The 24,202-nt window shown below is 52.5% G+C and overlaps 1 protein-coding gene across 2 annotated transcripts in view; it reads right to left on the bottom strand.

The window, feature by feature from the left end:
• Positions 1 to 24,202, bottom strand: part of Cachd1 (cache domain containing 1) — a 173,811-nt gene that overhangs the window by 50,293 nt on the left and 99,316 nt on the right. For both annotated transcript variants that reach the window (XM_004633970.2, XM_023718297.1), the window contains exon 4: positions 16,876 to 16,982. In XM_004633970.2, the coding sequence (XP_004634027.2) occupies positions 16,876 to 16,982 (107 nt within the window). The remainder of the gene's footprint in view (positions 1 to 16,875; positions 16,983 to 24,202) is intronic.

Genomic DNA, 24,202 nt, shown 5'->3' with positions numbered 1-24,202 from the left:
TATAAGCACAGACGCCTCCTGTGGTCTAATCTCCAAGTGGCAAATGAGGAAGCTGCAGCTGAGACCGCTGATGTCACCATACCCCTTCTCTTCTGTGCCACCACTGGAAGCTCCCCCACTGGCATCGCATGGGCCCACCCCGCTCCTCCCAGTGGATTTCAGGGGCACACCAGCAGCAGCTGGATCTTATCCCCACTCCCCAGGCCCAATCCACAACTCTACCTCAGTGTCTGACAATCTTTTTTCAACAAATGCACACTGCAGGCAGAGGGGCGCAGCCATGTCCCAGCCTCGGCTCTTCTGACTCAGCCAGCCCTTGTACCTCAAGTAGAAGAGTCTACACCAAACTCAGTGGTGTTTCATATGGGACTGCGTGTGTGTGTGTGTGTGTGTGTGTGTGTGTGTGTAGCAGTGCTGAAGTGTGCAGGACACACCCGGGGGGCGGTGGTGTGCCAGGACACTGTGTGCTGGCTCCACCTCCAAACCCCAGAGGGGTGGATGGAAAGAGATCAAAAAGACCAAATTCATGCCACGGGAGACAGCCAGGATTAGGAGCGCGGCAGGACATCCTACACCTTTACTGATTGTCAGAGGCTTTGATTCTCGGTGTGTTGAAGAACAGGAGCACTGAGGAAAGCTAGATCTACCTGCTGTGCTGAGATGAGGCTGGGACAAGTGCCGAGTGTGTGCCTGGCTCTAACACACATGGTGGGCTCCTGCCACGTGGGCATAGAGTGTGACAACATGTGCCTGCTACTCCAGCTCGGCAAGTGCAAGCGTAAGCGGGGCTGCTGCAGGAGCCAGTGAGGCAGCGGGACAGGCCGTCAGCAGGGCCCAGTCTGGCATCCAGCTCGCTAAGGACGGCACACACAGCAGTTCCCCTCTGGACCTGTGGGCAGCAGGACTGGAGGGAGCATCCACTGTCCCCTCCCCCGTCCATCAGCATGAGGCTGCCCACACTATAGGTCTCATTTATGGTGCAGGCGTCTTCTGGCTGTCAGCAATATGTTTTCCCTTAGAGCCAGGCAAATAGCTTGACTGCTTTCCAAAAGCTGCCATGCGCATCAGCAGCAGAAGTGTGGGACGGGTGCGCAGGTGACAGTCCAGCCCCACTCCCGCACGTGTGGATGCAGCTCTGGGGCCCCTGCAGCGGCACTGCCCCGAGCGGCACTGTCCCGGGAGCCGTTCCAGGCAGGGGGCTGGGCTGATGCCCTGTGGTCACTGCACTATTCCCTGCTGACCCCAAACCTTCAAAGAAGAAAACGTGCTGTGGAAGAGCCAGATGGTGCCCACTCCCTGCCAGCTGGGCCAGCTCCAGGAATGACTGCTGAGGCCTCCCAGGGTCAGGATCAGTCGCTTCCAGCATGTAGGCGGCCACCAGGTGCCCAATGTGACGAGCCTAAGCCAGCATTCCCAGTGGTGCTGCTGGACTCTGCTCACCACACGTGGAGCATCTAACAGGATGGGCATGGGAGTGGGCGGGGCCCTCGTCCTCCAGCCAGCGCTCGGCACAGACGCCTCTCTGGCACAATGGCCGCAAGCTTCCCTGGAGGACCAAAGTCAGTCCCTCTGTGTCTGCAGGTCATGCTTCCTTGAGCAAAGCCACTCACGTTGGACTTGCTGTGCTGGTCTAGCACATGAGGCCCTGGAGAGTCCCAGCACAGAGAGAAACCACCCAAAAAACCACTTGGCAATATTTTTAAGCTGGGTGTTGCCACACACACTTACAAGCCCAGCACAAAGGAGGATCTCCATGAGTTTGAGGCCAGCCTGGGCTAGAATGAGTTCTCTGAGATCCTGTCTCAAACAACACAAAATGAAGGCGACGCAACTTGGCCTTCCCAGGCAGTGGCTGCAGGCCCGTGTTCATGAATGAGTGTGGCCGTGTGCCAACAAAAGTCTAGGAAAATCAGTGGCAAGGAGTCCCCATCCAACAAAGCTACCAGAACACACCGCGCAGGACACGTGGCGTACCCTTATATTCCAGTATCACCTAACACGTCACCAAGGCGCACATGTACCTCAGGCAGATCCTAGAGGTGAAATCGTCACATTAGGGAGGAAGAAATGGCTCCAGAGAGCTCTGTGGATCTGTAGATCAGACTCGTAGTGATCTGCCTGTTTACATCCTCCTAAAGGCTGGGATTACAGGTGCGTGCCACCCCACCCAGTCTCAATTGCCTTCTCAGTGTGCCCCGAGGGTGCAGCTGGCACGGCAAACCTGAGGCTAGAACCCCCCAGTCCTTGCGCCTGCTTGCAGGCGCTTTAATCTGCTGAGCTATTTGGCCGGCCCTACCATGATGATCAGGATTAGTATGTTTAGAAACCCTATGAAACAGCAAGTCCTTGAAAGTTGAACCACAAAATAGCAAGGGACTACTGTAATGCAGACCCCCCCCCCCACACACAATGCAGACACATGTCACAGACATGCAACTTACAGACATGCAATGCACACAGACACAATGCAGTCACAACACACACAGACAGACAAAGTACATCACAGCCTCCCCCGCTGACATTCACCCCAAGCCCGGAGCTCCCCCTCAGGTCCTTTCTGGGTCGCCTCTTTTCCATCTGCCCAGAATGCACACTGCCTGCATCAGTGTGAGGTCCTGCCCAGCCCTGGGCTCCCAGGCTGCTCTGTGCCTGACCCGCCCAGGTCCCTCAAGTGGAGATTCTGCCTCTGTTCCCATTCACAGCTTCTGGGGGTGGGGAGGAGGGGGTAGGATGCGAAGGATCTGCACGTTCATTGGGTCAACTCTAAAATGCTATTTTCCTCTAACACCATATTCAGTGAAAAATAGTCTCCCGTTATGTCATACGGAAACCATGATAATTTTATTTATTTATATTTTTGTCTTTTTGAGATCGGGTCTCACTATCTAGCTCAGGCTGGCCTTGAGCTCACTTTGTAGTCCAGGCTGGTCTCAAACTCACAGTGCTCCTCCTGCCTCAGCCTCCCGAGTGCTAGGATCACAGGTGCACGCCACTATGCCCGGCTCCCACAGTGCTACCACCCACTCCCTACCCCGAACCCCAAGGCCTCGATCCTACCCCCTGCCGTACGACCAGCACTGAGGTCCTTCCCAGGCGAAGACCCAGGCAGAGCCTCTCGGGATTACTCCATGGGTCCTCCATGCAGAAGGCGTCAGTGGTGCAGGTTCCCCATGTAGACTGGACTGGCTCTCAGTAAAGCTATTTTGCCAATGAAAGGGGACGCTCGTGGGGCCCACCACAGAGGCCCCCTGGGCGCCGCACTCTCCGCATCACCCCATTTCCTCACCCCACCAGGGCAGTGTGCACTCGCTCTGGCCTGGGCAGAGCCACGACTTGGCTTGGGTGCGTCTGCTCCAGAGAACTGCTCTTGTGGCATACGTGGTGCTTGTGTGGCAGTGACACGCGTGGGTGAATGAGGCAGGGCACACGGCCATGCGTGCAGGCACTGCTTGGGCAGCGCAGGCAGGAACGAGGGACTGCATCAGGAAACAGGAGCAAATCCAACTACGGGAGACACGGCTCTCCCAAAACACCTTCGCGACTGAAATACCGCAAAGGTGGAGGGGAATGCTTGCTCTTATGAGAAGTCGAACCACGCACGCTGAAGGGGGAGGTCTCAGGCACAGGGTTCGACCATGGCCCATGGGGCAGATGGTCACCCTCAGCATCTGCAGAGGTGGGTCCTGTGAGGGAGAGCAGGACACGGAGACATCCTCCAAGGTGGCTGGAACAGCAGGACTCCATCTCAGTCTCAGGCAGCGGGCGGAAACGAGCCCAACCCTTTGCACACCGCCTAACCAGGATGAGAAGCCACTCAAGCAGTGGGAGCAGCTCACAGGAGCCAAGTCTTGGGACACAGCGCTCACACTTCTCGGAGTACTACTCTGCCATAAGGAGGGCTGGACTGGGGCTCTTGGCAGGGAAGCGGATGCGCAGAGATGAGAAAGTGGAATAAACCAGCCACACAAGCTTAATATTACACAGCATCTTCTACAGGAGAACCCTAAGGCACAAACAGGCACAATGCAAAATGAAAGACAATAGAAAGGGCTGGGGAGATGGCTCAGTAGAACAAGCACTTGTCTGGCAAGTGCAAGGGCCTGAGTTCAATCCCCGGTTCTGAAAAAAAAAAAAAAAAAAAAAAAAAAAAAAAAAAAAAAAAGATAATAGAAGACAGGGAGACAGATCTTTTACAAACAGGATGGGGACCGAGGGAACGGGAGGAGACAGGAATGAAGATGCGCTACGCCCAGGCACCAGCACCCCATGACCAATGTGATCACTGTGCTACAAACCCACACACATAACAGTAAAATATTTATTTATTTAGAGACAGTTTCAAGGTAAAGTTCAGCCTGCCCTGAACACATTATACCGCCCAGGCTGTCCCTGACCTTGCAGCAATCTTCCTGCGTCAGCCTCTCAGCATTGGGATGACAGATACGCGTTCCTACTCCTGGCAAAGTAAGAATTACAAAAAAAGGTTTCGTCTTGCAAGGCTGGCAGGCGCCCTGGCCTTTAACACACTCTGCGGCATTGGAAGGCGGCTCTCTGAGTCGTGAGTCACAGGTGACGGCTGCTCCCACTGTGCTGCGCATGTGCGAAGCCTGCACCCTGCGGCCCGGCTGCACCCTGGCTTCCTCGGGTCCCAGCTTGCTGCACTGTACCCTGACAGCAACCTCAGGCCACGAGGTGGCAGCCCCGGCAGGTGATCCTTCCGCCTGCCTTAATTTCTTCCATCCACTTTGCAGCTTTTTACTTGCACTCTTTGAGCTGGCATCTCACTAAGCTGAACTCTTGATCCGCCTGCCTCAGCCTCCCAGGCAGCTGGCACTGCAAGGGTTGGCCACGGCTCTTGCTCAGTTAGTTCTCTGCGAGCTCTCTCAAGTTTAGTCTTAGAATTTCACCTCCTTGGCACCCCCCACCCAGGCACCTGGGCTCCGTGGCCTCACGGGTTACGCGGCAGCTTCCTCTGCAGTGAGACTTGGGAAGCCCCGTGTACCTAGAGGCTCCGACATCACACAGAGCCGAGGGCTTGTGCGCACCCCGCTGGGTGGTCTGTGGCTGGGAGAAACACGATGTCCCCAGCCAGCAGTGGGGGCACAGTAAGGACCGAGCCGGGGTCTGCGCCCCAGGACTTCAGGCCAGGCCGGGGCCCGCTGGCCGCGCAGCTACCCAGTAGTGCAGATCACAACTCAGGGTGCGGCTCCTACTGACTGCGTCATCAGTGCCACCGTAGGGCTGTCACAGTGTACACTGGCGCCACGGAATTATGGAAGGGAACAGCGAACATCCACAGGGCTTTTGCAAAGTTTATGCAGACAAAAAACAAAAACAGGGAAAAGGCGCACCAACTGCCACCCAGCGCTCATCCCAGGTAAGCCAACATTTCAGGCAGCGGACACCAGCCGAGCTTGCGCTGGCGGCAGCTGGACTGGCGTTTCCTCCTCTCGTGTGTCTAGTCTGAGGCCAAGGAAAGCATGTCCTCAGGCCCCAAGCTGCGACTCGGGGACCTGTGTCAGGGCTAGAGGGCTGGGCCTCGATGTGGTTTCTGTTCTGTTTTGTTCACTGAAGTAAACAACTGAGGGATGTGCAGGGAGCTGAGAGCTCTGACCGGAAGGGAGGGAGGGTCACTGGCCGGGAGGGGAGGGCGTGGGGAGGGCGCGCAGGCCGCGTGGGGTCACTGGGCCTGTGCCATCTGCGGGCACAGTTGACAGGAAGGGAGGGAGGGTCACTGGCCAGGAGAGGAGGGCGTGGGGAGGGCGCGCAGGCCGCGTGGGGTCACTGGGCCTGTGCCACCTGCAGGCACAGTTGCTTCTTCCAGATTTCTTGGCTGAGGATCGGAGCAGAGTCGTCAAGCTTCCTCCTTCTCCGCTTCTTCTTGCTTCTAGGAATGTATTTTTTTAAAGTTAGGAAAATCTGAAAGTGCATTTGCTAAAGACAGAGATCAACCGATGGGAACCCGTGCTGGTCACCGTCATTGCTGGTGCTTGGACTAGAACGAGCAAACACTGTTCCTGCTCCCCAGACCCGACCTGGCGAGTCCTAAGGTTGGGAATCTGGAGATTTCAGAAACTGAGGTGGCAATCACGCCGGCTTGAGAGGCCTCTGCTCATTTTCATTGCTTCGTTCCATGAATACCAGGAGTTGTGTGGGCCACCTGGAGAGGCTCAGGGGACAGAGGCAGCTCTTCACTCAGCAAGGCTCTCGGATGCAGACACTCAGAGCCACCCGGCTATTCCCGTTGCACAAGCAGCCCAGGTTCCCAAAGATGGAGAAGGCCACTACCCGAGTCTGGTGCTCCCTGTCATGTCGCGCTGTGGACACAGCTCCTTCCTGTATGGAGCAGGTCTGCTGCTCAGTCAAGTGAGCTGGCGCCGTCCCACGGAGCCGCGGCCGGTCTCTGTTTCTCCCAGGTTCTTTGGAGGTCTTGGTTATTCCGCTATAAAGATGAGGAAACTTACTGGAAGAAAGACAGTCTCTCTAACAAATGGTGCTGGAAAATTTGGCTCGCTACATGCCGAACTAAAACTTGACCCAGGTCTATCACCATGCACTAAGCTAAAGTCAAAATGGATTAAAGAACTAACATTAAAACAGAAACACTAAATCTCCTAGAAAAGAAAGTAGCAAGATCTCTTGAAGACATAGGGATAGGCAAAGAGTTCATGATTAAAAATCAAATCGCACAGGAAATACTTGAAAGAATTAACAACTGGGACCACCTCTTATTGAGAAGTTTTTGCATGTCAAAACAAATTACCAACAAAGTGAAAAGACAACCCACAAACTTTGAAAAAATCTTAACTAATAAGCACTCAGACAAAGGTCTGCTCTCTAGAATTTATAAAGAACTAAAGAACATTAAGGCCCCTAAATTTAAAGACCCAATCCAGAAATGGGCATCCGAGATGAACACACACTTCTCAGAGGACAAAATTAAAGAAGTGAATAAATATATGAAAAAATGCTCCACATCACTAGCCATCTGTGAAATGCAAACTAAACAACACTGAGATACAATCTCACCCTAGAAAGAAAGGCTATCATAAACAAATCAACCAACAACAAATGTTGGAGAGGCTGTGGGGAAAAGGGAACCAACCCTTCTTCACTGCTAGTGGGAATGTAGACTGGTGCAACCACTATGGAAATCAGTGTGGAGACTTCTTAAAAAACTAGGACTGGAAATCCCATTCAAGCCAGCTATCCCCCTACTGGGAATTTTCCTGGAGGAACTGAAAGTGTCATATCATAGTGATATATGCGTACCTATGTTTACAGCAGCACAATTTGTGATAGTGAGATCTTGGAAACAACCAAGATGCCTGTCACATATGGAATGGTTGAAAAAGATGTAGTACTTTTATGTAATGGAGTATTACTCAGCTATAAAGAATGATAAACTCGAAGCCTTCATATGGATGCCACTTGAAGATATAAGTGAAATAAACAGGACAGACCTGTGACATTTTTTTTTATAAATCAGACCCCAGATATGTGTAAATATCGTATTGTCTCCCTAGTATAAGAACTTGAAGGAGGAACTACATACAGAAAGTTACAACACAAATAAAAGGAAAGCGAGAACTTGAGGATTGGACAATGAGGAGTGGGCAAGGAGAAAAGCTGGGAATCATGACAGGGGCAAAGCTGTGCATTTGTAGGCACGAGATGGGTGGGGCAGTGATCCTGGGGACGTCAGCAGGATTTTGAGAGTAGCGGTTGGCTGGTGAGACTCTCACCCTGACTAACTGTATATGCTGGTGCCTGTGAGCCAGGCGGCTGCACTGAGGATGGCGATGTGTAGTAGAGGGGTCACGCTTGGAGTGCCTGCCATCCTGGGCTTCTAAATATGTAATTCTTGTCATGACATACCATCTATTGCCATAATGTCTCTCAAGTAAAGGTTTTTTTTTCCAAAGGGTGATACATGAAAGACAAAAAAAGTCATAAGAATAAGAAAAAAAAAATGTCACAGGTCTGTCCTGTTACAATTCTGTATATGGTTAGATTTCTAAATTTCTTTGTAAAATTATGTAAATGCTTATTTCTACCTTTATAAAATTATTTTTCCTTCATATTCTGTAAGGACTTAAAGTTCAACATGCCAATATTTGATGGAAAATACCTGTTCCATGATATGCCAAAGAGGTTTGATATTTAGACAGATAGGGTAAACCGAACTGCATATATTGCAGGTTAATAATAAGCTTCTCTTCTGGAGGGTTAACAGCCTAAGTTAGCAGATCAAAATTGGAGAAAAGGAAGGGCTGCAAGGTCAGCCAACATTTTGGCCCTAGCCTTTCAAGGTCAGTGAAGACTCGGGACACAGGAGACCCTGTACTGTAACAACATGTGCACAGACCTGTACTGTAACATCATGTGCACAGTTGTGCTCCAAATTTTCTGATCAAGAAGATTATGGAGCCACAAAGGAATGTGATCGATGATGTATAGGGAGTGTCACATGGAGAGAAAAAAACATTCTCTCCAGCTTTCATAGAGAGCAAACTGGTCAAACACTGGCCGTGACTCATCCTCACGGCTGACACTGACAAAGGATCTACAAAGTGTGGTACAGGGCTGCAGGATAAATCCTGAGGGTACTTGACTGACCTTATCAGATACAAAAGTTACATTTCTTGCTATATAGGTCTTGCTTTATCTTGGTGTTAACCATCCAGCAGAAAAGTATAAAAACGAGGTATATATAGTAAAGCCATATTAATACGATGAGCTGTAAAAGGCTCAGTCAATAACTTCTGAGGAAAACCCACTAATATTAGACTGCTAGACAGTGTTGGATTGTTTAACTGAATTCAAATACCTATAGTATTTAGATGCCAAAAGAATATTCACCTCTGACAGGACTGAACAAAAAAAAGGGGATACAAAGGAAAGATCATTTTGTATTTATATATACAAAATAGTTAGGATAGATATACAGCTACTTTCGCTTAATTCAATGAGAAGAAAGATTTGTACTAATAGTGTTTGGACAGGATATGCTGTCTGCTCCTTGTACTATGGATAACCACTAAGAAGATAACAATGTACAATGTATTGATTATTGAAACTGTCCTATTAATCAGCTTTGAAACTGTCTCATTCATATTTAATTCTCAATAAAATAAAAAAAAAAATAAAGATGGGGAAGCCAGACCATAGGCAGGAAGTCCTTGGCCTCCCGCCCCCTCAGAAGCCGCTCCCTGTGCCTGGGCCTGAGGCTGGGCCCTCAGGAGGCCAAGGACAGATGAGAAGGGGCGAGCGCAGCGTGGTTCATGGAACATGCAGCACTCCACGTAAGAACGTACCAGAGGGCAAAGGAATAGTCGAAACTGAGCCAGGACAGCTCTGATCGGCCGCCCTTCCTGGCTCTCCAGGGCTGGCAGAGGCCAGTGGTGAGACTGTAAACAAGTCACCTCTGTCAGCCTCAGCCTTGCTTGCCTTCCCTTCTTCCTCTCCCTGCCTGCCCATCTCCCCCAGAGTGCACCTCCTGCTGAGAGAATGAACCATGGCCAAGCCCGGTGCCACATGCCATCACCGCCGGCGCAGGTCTGCACAATGCCACTGCGTTTCTGACAGATTCTCCGTCTGGCTCACACTCATCGGGCCACTGATTCAAGTGAGATCCACACTGATGGCGGGTTACTGGGTGGACAGGTGAGGAGGGACCCCCTGCGACGATGCCAGTGACCCAGACTGGGAGCAGTTCAGAGGAGAGTCTGGGCTTTGTTTGATGTTTTAAGTCACTATAGGATAACCACAGAGAGATGAACTGAAGTTGGCTATTCAAGCAACAAACTTGATCATGAATGTGTGATATTTGATTAGCCCTGTGACCAGTTTATCATAATCCTGTATGTGAGTGGCACCAGCCAACAGGCTTGCAGCCTGGGTGGAATAAAAAGGGAAAGGAGGGCTCCATGCTTTCTGCCTGCAAAGGGATGAATGCTTTCTCTCCTGCCACACCGCCCACCTTGGAGCCAGTGGACTGTGGACTAAAAGGTCCACAAACTGTGAAACAAAATACATCTTTCTTCTTTAAACTTGTAGGTGTCAAGCCTCTTGGTCCAGCAATGAGAAGGCAACCACATATATGTGATCAATAGCAGGATTGTGAAACACCAACCTGAGTTAAAAGTGGCTGCTTCAAGGGGAAATTAAGCCATGCACTGTCTGAGTTTCGCATGATTTTGTGTGTGCGCATATGCATACGCACAAATTGATGGGTATGAACTGAATCACAGAAATTGAGGTTTCGAAGTGAATAGTTTTTATTTATTTATTGTATTTTTAGGGAAGGGCCTACAGGGTGTTCAGGGTCTCACTACTAGATCGGACTCAGTGATCTGCCTGCTTACAGCCTCCCAAGTGCTGGGATTACAGGCGCGCGCCACCATGCCCAGTCTCAATCACTATCTCAGCGCACCCCGGGGGCAGGGCCGGCACTGCAGGCTCAGGGATCGAACCCCCAGCCCCTGCACTGCTTGCAGGTGCTTTAATCTGCTGAGCTATTTGGCCGGCCCTGTGAATAGTTTTTAGATGTCACCACATGTTTTATGGCATTAACTCAATCATGAAGCTGGAGTAGTGGGCCTAAGAAGGTACCTGAAATTCCTAGGCTGTTTCTTGTTTGTTCTTTCATTCTAGGTACAACGTGGCTTTGTCACTGCATGTGACAAGGAGAGTTCTGCTAATACTTAATTTTCAAAGTGCTGCACTCTGCGACTTACAATGCAATCATGCCCTGATGAACCCACCATAAGGTAGAAACACTGTGGACCAAAATGTACTGAATGCACCCACCCTAGCGACACCCCAGCTCAGGACAGTTACCTTGAGTTGGGGTGTCTTTCATGGCCCTGTGGCTGGTAGCAGGAGCCCACAGCCTCCCTGAGCCCACAAGAACCACACATGGCTGCTCCAGAAGCACGTGACAAGACAGGAGCTTGCTGGCTACCGAGTCAGCTTCGCCTCTGCAGCATGGTGAAGTAAGTTAATCGGGGACCATGGTAAGCTGGGAACCTCTGCATTTAAGAAAAGAGGAAGTGCACACCGTTCTTTGTGGCATCCACCGTGGGGCAAAGCGCAGAAGCCACTGAAATTAGCCTGAGCCTGCCCTCCGCAGCATTCACCTCTGTATCTTGACTTCTAAATGCCCTTGTGCCCCGAGAACCCAGCATCTCAATGAACACTGCAACGTTCCCAAGATCGAAGCTTGCAACTTCAAATGCTTTTTAAATCAAACACAATAAAGAAAATCCAGACACTTTCTCTTTCTGTGTAAAAAATGAACTCCTGCCTCTACTCTCTCCTCCATGGCGTAACTCCTGAGAGCAAGAGGCCATGCACCAGAAAATAGCTCAGCAGGACTTTGAAAGGGGGAAAAAAAGAAATTAGGAATAAAAGCAGGAAAGAGCACAAGCAAAACATCACCGGTGCTGTCACACCACACATGCGCAGTCAAACCTGAGCCACTGCAAGGGAGTCAGGGATGGGGAGTCCAGTCGGAAAGGAGAGATCTGGCAGGGGTGCTTTTAAGAAAAAGAACGCCTATGTGTGGAGGAACACAGGCCCTGGCCGGGATGTGGCAATCTGAGAACGGTTGGTGATTTATGGAATCTGTTCCCAGCTTGTGTCGAGGCAACCTGAAGTAGCCACCGAGGGAAGCCACAGTGGGGGAGAGCGGGGAGAGCTGGCGACCGATGGCTCTCGGATGTAAACATCAGACGTGTGGTAGCCTGCCCAGCTCTGAGAGGGGCGTGTGTGGCGGAGGACAAGGGGAGCCCTGAGTCCCTCCAGCACCCACCCCTCCTCTCAGACTATGACAGTGGCTCTGGGGGTGGGCTTTGAGATGTGGCCTCCAGCTGTGGAAGGCGCAAACCTTTCTTCAGGGCAAGCACCTCAGCACCTAAGGCCCGCAAATCGCCAGAGCCTGCTGCCAGTCTGCCCAGAATGTGCCAGCTGGGTAGGGCACAGGCCACGCTGGAGGCGTCTGTTAGAAGCATCCAATTCAGGACCTGGCCTTCGCTCTGCCTGTCTGCCACATTCTTTGTGCTTTCAGGTACTTTTAACTGTGTCTCCCTTCCAAAGCCCCTGATGAAGGCATGAGCCTCACCCACCGGCACTGGGGCACCCGGATGCGAAACAGAGCCCAAGGGAGACTACTGTGCAGCTGAGCAGCCCCGGGTGACCCAGTGTCCGCTCTTCAGCCAGGGGCCCACGTTCCAACGCTCACGGCTTTTGCTGGCATCCATCAGGGAGGAGGTGGGGGCAGAGTGAGGGAGGGGAAAAGAAGCTCAGTAGCTGTACCAGGCAGAGGCCTCCAAGGGCAACGTACGGATGGCTTTGCATGCAAGGCCGGCCCTTCTCTGCGGCAGGGCACAGTGCTGGGTCCTGCGGCCTCAGCAGGGAGACTGCCCATATCTCAGCCCCGGACTCTCGCAGGCGCCTGCTCCAGCCATGGAGGCCTCTCTCGCCCGAGCGTTGCCGCTTTGCCATCAGTGGGGCCGGCGCCTCTGCTGGACTCGATCACATTCTTTTAGTCAATTAGGACAGGGTTGAGTTCCATTAAGCTCAGTGAAGAAGGCGGACGAGGGTCAAGGATAGCTCGCAGCCAGGGCCTTCGCAGGGATTTCCAATGGAGTGGGTGACAGCCCCGGGCCAGGCTGTGGCAGGATCCCGGGCCCTCTGTGCAGCCGGGCTCTCACAGTCCAGCGAGGGAGGGCGCTTTTGCTCTTCCTCCGGGCCTGTACTCTCAGTCCCTGATCCTGCCTTTCTAATTTCCTGAGAAAACACAGGCCCTTGGCAGGGAATGTCCGCGGGAGCCAGCTCCGAGGCCCTCGTGGGGCCAAGCTGACAGACACACAGCTCTTCCTGCCGCTCCCATCCTGCGCCATTAGCTGCCGGCTGCCAGGTCTTTCCCTTCTGCACACAAACCCTCGGGGTCTCCCTGTGTCCTCAGGTGCTCCGCCACTCCTGTCCCCCATCTCCACGCGCCAGCCCCAGCTCAGGTCACTGACTGTGTCCCCTCCTAGGCTGGCTGCTTTCTTACCTGGATGATGTGACACAGGAGCCCCTCTATCCATGCTGATCTCTTGACTTCGGGGGCTGGCCTCTCAGCCCCGCCCCCCAGAGTGGCTGTCCCTTCCCTGTCCCCCTTCGCTCAGTGTTCTCCAGGAGACCGGGTGCCTCCAGATCCACTCCTGGGAGCCCGCTCTGCTCCACCCGGCCCCTGGCTACAGGAGCTCGGTGAGCCCACACTCGGGCTCTTCCCAGACCCACGACCTCGTGTGTGCCCAGCGCGTGTCCAAGGCTGCCCCTGGCTGGTTCAGCCCACTTCTGTGTCTGGGGCATCCCCTGTACACCATGAAGGGAACGGCTGTGCCTTGTACACTCCATGCCGAGTCCTGATGTAACCCCACACACCCTACACCATGGCCTCGAGCACAGTCAGAGCCCACGTCCTGATGCCGAGGAAGGCCTGGCTGCGGGCCCCGGCCCCTAAGGACCTCTCGGGCCCAACCTGCTGCCCACTTACTTGCTCACCCACCTGAGCCACCCGGCCTCCCGCCGCTCTGAGCACGTCCGACCAGCACCAGGTCTTCCCCAGGAAACATCTCCTCCATCCTCTGGGTTATAGCATCCCCACTAACTGGGATCTCACATGTGAACCCCGTGTAGAACATTTAGTCTCCTCTTTCTCCCTGTACCCTAAAACCTCAGCCAGCAGCACACTGTTCACAGCTCCAAATGACTCCTGGCGAGCCATGGTCCTGGCCCAGAGTGCGTGGTGTCACAGGCAGGCAGCACAGAAGTGTATCTGCTCTCAGTTCTGGAGGCCAGGAGGCTAGGACGGAGGCAGGACACTGAGGGCCCTCGAGCGGCCTCGAGGTGCAGGGTGCGGCTGAGCGCTGTCGTGCGCACTTGCAGCCGCAGCACTCTGGGAGGCTGAGGCAGAGCGACTGCAAGTTTAAGCCCAGCCTGGGAAAATCAGTGAGACCCTCTCAAAATAAATGGCCTAAGGGGCTGGGGATACAGCCAGTGGCACAGCACCTACCTGACAATCACAGGTCCTGAGTTCGATTCCTGGTACCAAAGAAACAAAAATTAAATGGGCTGCGGGGGGCAGTGAGATAGTTCAACTGACTAAGAGCCTGCTCAGGCAAGCACAGGGACCAGGGTTTGATCCCCAGCACCACATGCCGTGCTGGCCCTGCCCCCTGGGTGCGCTGAGCTGGCCACTGAGAACAGGTGTGGTGGCGCACACTTGTAATCCCAGTGCTGGGGAGGCTAAGATAGAAGGATCACCATGAGTCTGTGCTGTGTAGTGAGACCCTGTACCAAATACACAGAATAAAAAAATTAAAAAGAAAGTAAATGGGCTGGGGACGTAGCTCAGTGCAAAGGCCTCGGCTCAGTCCTTAATGCTACCAGCAGAAAAGGGCTGAGGCATGGCGGCGTCTGAGACAGAGCCAGAGGCTGCATTGCAGCCTCAGCCCTTTGGTGACTGTCACCATCCCACTCAGGACGCACGGCCTTGTGACTGAACGACCCCGACTGGCACATCGTGGAGCCGTTCAGACCACAGCAGCGCTCAGCATCCTTTGAAGTGGGGCGCTTATCTGTCCAGAATCTGTAACCTCGCCGCCCATACATTCTTCCTGTTGTTCACACCTGTGGCTGGCCTGATGCTTACCAAGCACAATATAGCTCAATAGCTGCGGATCAATCGTCAGCATCTGAGTCACACCACAGCTTGGAACCTCGAACAACTGCTTCTACATTCACTAAGAAAAATATGATAGCACTACTCCTGCGGGGCGTGTGGGCCCAGCTGCGCTGTCTGCACTCTGGGAGGCTGAGGCAGGAGGATCCTCCGTGTGAGCCCAGCCTGGGCGCTCAGGGACTTAGCAAGCCCCTGCCTCAGAGTAAAACATAAAAGAGGGTGGCGGGTACAGTAGCTCAGGGCAGGGCCCACGGCTCCGTCCCCAGCAGCACAGCAGGCAAGCAGGATGATTACTAACAGTGGAGCCCAGCCATTGCTCAGTCAGAAACAGTGAACATCCTAGAATAAGGATGAGGGCCTGGCTCTCAGCTGGCCCAGGGAGGGAGGGTTCCGGCAGCATTCGGGAGCCAACCAGCTGCACCTGCAGCCTGTCCGCCCTGCTCCCTCTCTGCCCCAGTCACATGGCTGGGGATATGCAGCCTCCTTCAGGAGCCCCACGGCAGAGGACCAGCTTACCAGAGCCACTGAGCAAGGTGCGGCCACCAGCAGGGTGGAAGTGCACTGGCAACCGCTGTGCCCACCCCGCCTCAGACTTGGAAGGCTGGGGGAAACACCGCCTCAGACTGGGAAGGCTGGGGGAAACACCGCCTCAGACTGGGAAGGCTGGGGGAAACACCTGAGTCTGCGCTGCAGGGCGCACACCTTTTCTCATCTTGATTCCTTAAACAATACTTTACAATCATTTGCATATCATTTACATAGTGTTAGGCATTCTAATAATCCAGGCATGGTTTACAGTACACAAGAGGATGTGTGGGTTTTATGCAAATATCGCCCCATTTTATGCGAGGCACTTGAGCACCCACAGATTTTGGTATCCACCAGAGACATCCTGGATCTAACCCCACAGATACTGAGGAGCCCTGTATCTGTAATTCCCTTTTATTTTATTTTTCTCTGGTTATAGAAGCAATGTTTAGTTTAAAATTAAGAATGCAAATAAGAGTGAAAATGCCCTTCTATTCTGTCACTAAAAGACAGCTCGTCGAGCGGGCCTTCTGGTGCTTGTACGGATGGGTAACATGTTTCCTCTTCTGTAATAATTCAGAGTCCCACAGGTGAGCCTGAACGGCAGCAAGTTTCAGGTGGTGAGCTGCCTGGCATATTCTGGGACTTACCCTTGCGCCCCTGGGCTTGCAGTTTCCCCCTCAGATTTTCAGGCCCAACATCACAGTTCATGTGACTGAGCTTTCCTGAGAGAAGATGGTGAATCTGAGAAAGTGGAGAACCAGGGCCAGCTCCGTGCTGCGCCAGCTGTGGAATTTTCCACAGCTCATCTGACATGGCCCTTCTGTGCCCTCATCTACAACACTTTTATTATTATTATTATTTTTTTTAATGAGAAACATTCTGATTTTGCTTCTTTTCTAGAAGTGAATTTTACCTGTTCCACAAAGGCTGCCAGATCCTCCAGCCAATTAAAAATAATTGAGTCCATTATTTACTGGACCAGAGAGTGTGCGACAGGCAGGTATCAGTTGGATCATTAATCTGAAACTGGTTTATTATCCCTACAAACGCAAAGCGTGCAGCTCTCTCTCCAGACCCAATAGGCGGCCCTCCTGTTCGCGCACACATCTCTGAAAGGCAAGACTTCTCCCCTAGACGAGCTTCGGGCGGCCCTAGGAGTACATATCCTACTCCCTGGCTTCGCTCTCGGCTTCAGTGTGGGGAGCCCTGGGCTTGGGAGCACAGCGCTGCTGAGGACTCAGATCCTTCTGCTTCCCAAAGGGCAGGCTCGGGACCTCGTGAAACCCAAGATTCCTTCTTGTGAAATCTGGCCTGGAGCCTGGTATGAGGTGTAAAACCCCTGCCACTTTGAAGACGTGACCTGTAGGTTCTGAGAGGCTTCGCCAACAGATGCGCATGAGCCAAAATGGGGAGCAACAACACTGGAGTCCCCTTCTGCAGAGAAGAGACACATGGTTCCGTGGCCAGAAGCATCTACACACTCAGACTCGGGCAGTCATCGCTGCTGCTTATGCCGGATGCACAGAGAAAAAGGCTTAAGGTGACACACACATGTTCAGCTTGAAGAAGGCGAGGGCAGTCCACTGTTTCAACACTAACCAATGACTGACCTGAATTTAAGTCTCGTCCCGGGTTGAAGGCTCGGCTATTGACGGTAGTAGAGAGTCGATCACAACTAATTGTTCTAGATACATTGGTGTTAAAGTTCCCGTCGAATCTGAAACAACAAGAGGATTAGCACTGGTTATTTGTTGGCTGTCTAGCCTAGAACACCAGCCAACAGAAGTAATGACTCATCTCGGGCACAAAACGGGTCGGTCCACACACGGCAGAAGATGGACTTCACGCTGAGAACGTGCTACAGGAGAAGGGCTCAGCGCAAAGCAAATTTGCATCTAGAATATTTAGAAATCAAACTCAAGGTAGAAAATTTAGAAACAACTGACCACAGGGGAGATGGCACTTTGTAACTCCAGCTACTCAAGAGCCTGGGACAAGAGGAACAAAAACACTGACTTCCTGCTCATTGAAACCCCGTGGGAAGCCTCGTGCAGCAGCCGGCAGGGCAGGCCTGGAGGGTACGTCTCCGTTCACGCCTGGCTGCCCAGCTGCCTCGGGAACGCATCCCGCTGAAGGTGTCTGGGGTCACAGCAAGTGCCTGGGATTGTTATTAAAAATAAAAATGAAAAAATACGAGGTTGTAGCTGAGTGGTAGTGTCCCTGCATCCAACCCCAGTACTGCAAAGCAAAACAGGACAGAACAGCAGGGCACTGTGGCCCACACCTGTAATCCTAGCACTCGGGAGGCTGAGGCAGGAGGATTACTGTGAGCTGGAGGCCAGCCTGGGTTATGCAGTGAGCTGGAAGCCAGCAGGGAGACCTATGTCTCAAAATAAACAACAACAACAAAAAAATCCCGAGGTGAAACGAAAAAGTGAGCTTCAAGCCAATTATCCCTTGGACTTGTCAGTACTGCTGATAAAATCATAGGCAAAAGGGATGAGAAAACGCAGAACGGAATTTTTAAACATTTAGCTCTGATGTCAGATGTGAAGAGGAATTCTCTAACCTGTCTTATCTGAAAACCGCACTGGGCAACAGCAATGCAGGAGTAGCCGTGGAGCAGCGCAGGCGGGCTCAGGGCTTGAACCCGTGCCCTGCTGCAACCACACGTGACCTTGGAAAATGTACGCCCCTTTTCTGAACCTCTATTCTCATACTGAAAAAAAAAAAAGAGCTGGGATTGGAGGTTCCCTTCAAGCCAGTTAGTCTCCTCCTAGGTGTTTTTCCAAAAGAACTAAAAGCATCGTACCACAGTGACACATGAGCAGCCATGTTTACAGCAGCGCAATTTGTCACAGCTAAATCCTGGGAACAACCCACATGCCTAACACCTGAGGAAGGGATACAAAGGATGTGGTATTTGTATAGAACAGAGTGTTACACTGCTATAAAAAAGACAAATTTGGGCTTTTATAGGTAAATGGATACAACCAGAGACTGTATTGGTAAGTGAAATAAATCAGACCCACATGTGCAAACATCATATTGTCTTGCTAGTGCAAGAACCTGGGAGAGAACATAAAATCTGAAAGGTGCTAGAGACACTGTGAAAGGGGAGGAATCTGCTTAATGGGAAGGAACAACTGGGATGAGGAAAAAGACAAAAAAAGGGAAAGACGTACGTCTATACACAGGAGAGTTTAGATAATTACATTGCCTCTACTGGTCTATTGAAAGGAGCAGTTAATGCTTAAATCTCTTATTTTTTTTTTCTTTTTAATTTCTTAAAAGTTATTTATGTACAGGGTCTCTCTACACAGCTGTGACTCATGGTGATTCCCGTCTCAGCCTTCCCAGTGCTAGGATTACAGACGTGCGCCACACGCCCAGTTCCGGGGCAGCAGGGCAGGCAATACCAGGGATTGAACTCAGGACCTTGTGCTTGCTTGCTAGGCAGACACTTATGCCACTGAGCTATCTCCTCAGCCCCCTTTTTAACTTCTTATAGCTATTTATTTATTTATTTGGTGGAACTGGGGATTGAACTCAGGCCCCTGCACTTGCCAGGCAAGGGCTTATTCTACTGAGCTATCTCCCCAGCTCCCTTATAACTCCTTAAAAACCAATTTTGCAGGTTTACATTTGGTAACCTAAACAACTAATTTGAAGATTTTATGTAATATAACAACCACTGTTGAATTATTACTCTGTTTAATCAAGTTTTGTTATCATTTTTCCCATTTTTGTATTTTTAAAATAAAAAAAGATGTCCAATATTCTTTATTTCTGTGTATAGACACTGACTGCCCTGCTTAATATGTTTTGCTGTTTTTAATCCTCTGGGGGGTGAGGTGAAGTCCAGCACTCTGCAATTTAAAAAAAAAGAGACTATATTTATTCTCAGCCCAGCCCAGAGCCTGCCACGTAACTGTTAGGGTTCCAGATGCTGGGCAGACTCCCGAAGTTCCTAAGAGACAAATAAACTCAGAAGTTGTGATAAAATGCAATGCTCAGGCGTGACCTTCATGGACTTCCACGGCCACGTGGCCGCGGACAGGACCCGAGCTCGCACGCACCTGGTCATCCGGGGCACTGGGTGGCCTCCCGAGTCTCCCTTGTGGCGTCTCAGAGGAGCAGGAGGCAGGAAACCGAGACCACCGTGTAAGCACCGGGCAAGGTTTCCACACAGGGCAGCAGTTTCCACAGGGCAAGTTCAAGGATCTCCCCTCCCCTCAATGCCCTGTGACCTCAGGAGCCCTTCTGCCTCTTTGCCAGCATGGAGTCACAGCGACAAAGCCAATTGGGTCTCCCAGGACAACGGCTTCAGCGACGTCACTGCCGACACGCTCCAAGGCGTCCAGGTGAGACTCCTGCTCAGAGCGCCAAGCGGGCCTGGGAGGGCTGCTCATTGCTGCGGCAGCTGCCTGGCAGGGCCAGGCGGCAGGGGGCCACTCTCGTGCCATGTCTACTTCCTCGGGAGCTTGGTCTAAAACATGCCTGGTGACACCTATTTTAGGCTTTGTGGTGACAAGGTCTGCTGCCACTCCTGCCTGGGGAGTGGGGAAGTGGTCAAAAAGAAAACAGAAGACACAGTGCAACATCTTCCAACACTCTCTGCCCAGGCAGGCCTGGCTGGGCCCGGGACCACCCAGATGATGAAGATGGTGACTGCTACAGTGTCTGAGTAGCAGCCCTTTGTGGCTTCTGGGCACTTGAAAAGTGGCCATGTGACTGCCACAAATACCCGACGCTCAAAACGAGGAAAGGAAAGGTTTATTTAGCGCACAGCTACTGGAGATTTCAAGACACTGGAGGAGCAGCTGGGGCGCTGAAGTGACCAGGATGACCCTCTCCACCTCTCTGAGAAAGCACAGGCTGCCAGTTTAACTTTAATGTCCCTCTGTCCCCGCCTTTCGGGCCCCGCCCCGATCCTCTGTCCCCGCCCCTCTGGCCCCGCCCTGGCCCTCACCCCGCCCTCGGCCCCGCCCTGGTCCTCTGGCCCCACCCTGGTTACCTGGCCCCGCCCCTCTGGCCCCGCCCTGGTCCTCTCACCCCGCCCCTCGAGCCAGGACACTGCTGGAGCCCCGCCCCTCCTTGCTCTTCCAGCCACATCTGCCCCATAACTTCCATGAGGCTTCGTGGGGATAACTAGACACAAACCATAACACACTTCCTGCTCATTGAAGCCCTGTGCGTGTGAAGCCTCGTGCAACAGCCAGGCAGGGCAGGCCTGCAGGGTGCATCTTTTCACCCCTGGCTATCTGCCTGCCTCGGGAAGACACAACCCGCCGAAGGTGTCCCGGTCACCGCAAGTGCCTGATAACTGCTCAGCCAGGCAGCTGGACTTCACAGGCAGGGGCCTGGGTCAGGTGCCGGAGGGCTGTTGGTGTCCTGCTAGTTTTCCCACCACTGAACGCTTAGCGTTGTTCTTGTCCACTGTAGGTGCCACACTGGCCAGTCTTCCGCAGACACCCACACTGGCCAGCAGTGTCCTGGACCGAGGTGGGGACGTAGCTCACTGAACAATTACCCAGAGTCACTCACATGGTGAGCTGGAAGGGGGACTCCTGGGACCCACTCCGAGAGCTTGATTTAAAATATGAGTTTGGGGTAAGGACCAGGAACCTGGCCTTGCTAGGTTTGGAGGAATGAGAAGCGGCCCATTCCACTACGCAAGCTCCCTTGGTGCTGAAACGCAGGACAGCTCTGCACGGAGCTCAGGGCCTGGGGCGCTCAGACCTGAATCCTGAGAACACAGCGCCTCAGGTTCTCTGCAGCCCATAGCTGGCCGTGCTGTGCATCTCAGGGGCCCACCTGTACCCATTTCACAGCAAAGTGACAGCAAGAATCACACAGCACTCCCTGAGAGATTCGAACCTGCCACTGTGTTCAGGGATGAGGCACATGTGTCCCTCTGCTTCCTGGAGTGACCATAAGGAAGAAGCTGCCAAAGAGCAGCTCAAGACGGTGCTGAGGAACAGGTGGCCAGGAGTGCTGGGGAGCTGCCTGCACCAGGACCTCACTGTCAGCCACCCTGGAGTGGCCTGCAGTCCTCTGTGAGGGCCTGGGCGTCTGTGAGACGCAAGGTGGCCCAGGCTGGTGCCTTGCCTGGGGGTGGGGCGCACCATGCCTTCCAGGTGCCTGATGGTAGTGGCTGCAGCTCTGAGCCTTTCTGCCTCGTGAAGCTAGCACGGAGTCTGCACTCTGCACTGGCCACGACCGGCCCAGGGCCTGGGACACATCCGTGAACAGGAGGAGAGGCCACAGGGCTGTGAGAAGCAAAGGCAAGACGTGGAGGTGGAGGCCAGGCCCCGGGCTCTAACAGACTAGGACGCTGCAGCACGCTTCGCCAAGGTCAGCGGCCAAGGTCAGCGTCCTCCTGCCTTCCAAAGGCACGGTGGCATTCCATGCCTTGGAGAAGAGCCATTATGAAAAGTGGTGTGGAAACAGAAGGCCATGTTTACAACCCCTACGAAAACAGGCTGGTCACGCCCGGGGCTAGCAGAAGCGTTCTGCAGTGAGAAATGAATCCCGTGCTGGCCCCATCGCGGCAACTGCAGGTTCGCCAGCAGGTAGAGCCGCTGCGCCCACGCAGCTGCGCACACACGAGAGGGCGACTCAGTTCACTGAGAGCAGCTTGCTTCACACTTGTGCGTTCAAAACAGTTAATCAAAATGACAGAACAAACCCTAAATCCCTTTTAGATCTTGACTCTTAAAAAATGGAGATACTGGATTAAAACTGCCTTCTATCCTTATTTTCATAAGATAAAACTAGCGTCTGAAGAGAAATAACTCCATCTCTCCTACCTCCTTAAGGGAGAAAAAAACCCTTCCTTCTGGATTTACTTTCATGAACAACTGATCGAAACAGCACCCCAAGGGAGAAAACAGAGCTGCGACGCCCACTTTGATCTCTGCCCCGTGGTGAAGCCCCCTCCCCGCCTGCCTTCCGAGCTGGGCGCTTGATTGACACGCGCTGTGATGTGCGAACAGCTTTGAACTTCAGACATTTAATTCCCGTCAGACCGCAGTCATTTTTATTCTCCTTCAACAGGATTTACGGCAGGAGATCAGCAAATGCAGAAGATAAAGTAAATTTGCAGGAGCTTTGAATCTTACATCAAAACGGCGTTCAAGTGAGTTCCAATTGGATTTCACTCAGCCTCAATTCATAAATCAACTGTTCAGCAGAGTCCCAGTTTAGAAAGAAGAAAGACAGACAGGAGAGAGACGCACACAGACTGGTTGGTTTTCACTCTTCTTGAATCTCAGTCTTGGTCTTTGTTTAAATTTCCAGGCAAATCACTCAGAGTCCTGGGTTTTCCCAAACATTTCCAAGGAAGCCCGCCCAATTTATAACACAAAAGCTCCACCCTGGCGTGGGCTCCCAGGGCTGCGGTGAAGCGTGGTATTGTTCACGGATGTGTTTTTAAGGCAAAGATTTAAACAGCAAATCCCTGTGGATTTTGTGGAAGTGCACAGCTTAAAGCGATTGCTGGGTGCACGTTCGAAGCCCACGCGGCTGGCGGCAGCTCTTGGCGTAGGGAGTGTTTTGGGTCTTCTTTGCTTGTTTTTAATCACAAACAGACAAGTGCAAAAGGTTAGAAAAATAGATCATTTCTCTGAAAGCAACACCTGGGATTAGGGTGGATAAAGGCGAGCTCCACTGGCAGGGTGCTGCTCCCTACCACGCTGAGAGGAGCGCCCGGCCCTGGCACAGCCCTGGCCCCGTGATAAGACACGCCAGGACCCCTTTAACCACCGCCCTCCAACCAGTTCCTGCCTGCTCCTCTGGCCAGAGGCTGGAGGCTCTGCTCTCCAAATATTTGAGCAATACCAGTTGAAAAGCATTAAACAAGAATACCTTATCTTCCGCTTACCCACCCATGAGAATAAAGTTACACAAAGGAAGAGCTAAGATAAAAATCAAACATCTGCCCTAGCAAATATTTACATTGTTTGAAGGTGGAGGAAAGGGGCAAAGAGTGGATCACTTTTATAAAGTCAGCCGTGCCTGGACCTCTCCCTGAGTGGTGGAGTTTACCCAGTCCTACACCTAACTGAACTGCCAGGCTGAAAAGCTGTCAAATAATGGGCAATCCAGGCTGAGAAACGTTTCTTCCATGCAGCTCTGCAGGACTGGCCTCTGCAGGGCAGGGAAGGGGCGAGGTAAGTCACATTCTTTTGTTCCTATCAGTAAAAAGGATTAAACCTTCAGGGTTCAGTGGTGGAGGGTGGAATCGGATGCCCTTGGAAGGCTTTCCTACAAGAGCTCAGAAAACTACACTGGAGGCTTGCAGGGGGGACCGGAAGTGGACAGAACCACAGCAGGCTGGCCCCCCTCTTCCACAGGCTGGAAGAGAGGGCACAAGAAGGAAGAAGGGCATCTGGGACAGGCAGGTGGAAACTGAGGCAGGGAGCGGTGCTGCTTCTGCAGCGCCTCTTGTGGCTGTACACTGCGCAGCCCTGGAGCGAGAGGCCCTTCTTGCAAGGAGGACACAAAGGGAGAGATCCTTCGCCCTTTATCCACAGGTCCTAGCTGAAGCCGGACCTGGGAAGAGCTCAGTGCTTTCTGCTGGACAAAAGGAAGAATGAAGGAAGAAGCAACCTCGCAGGACCCTGCCCACAGCATGCAGAGAAGCCACCAAGAGCCAGGCAGAGCAGGTGGCAGTGGGGAGGAGCCGAGCCCAGTCCCTGTCTTCTTTAGAAACACTGCACTGTTTTCACACAAGCAAACACAGAGAAAGCCTCCCGCAAGGCTTTCGGTGTCCAGTGAGAGCAAGGTCTCTTTCCTTCTTTTTTTTTTTTTGCAGAACCAGGGATTGAACTCAAACCCTCACAAGCGCTTATTCTACTGAGCTATCTCCCTGGCCCCTAGGTCTCCTTAAAGCTGGTACAGGCCACTGGTTGGTTTCTTTGAGAAAGTGGGTTT

The sequence above is a fragment of the Octodon degus genome, unplaced genomic scaffold (genome assembly GCF_000260255.1).
Source record: "Octodon degus isolate 3935 unplaced genomic scaffold, OctDeg1.0 scaffold00057, whole genome shotgun sequence".
In the NCBI taxonomy this organism is placed as follows: Eukaryota; Metazoa; Chordata; class Mammalia; order Rodentia; family Octodontidae; genus Octodon; species Octodon degus.
Note: the sequence above shows the minus strand (reverse complement) of the source record. Positions and strands in the feature narration are given on the sequence as shown.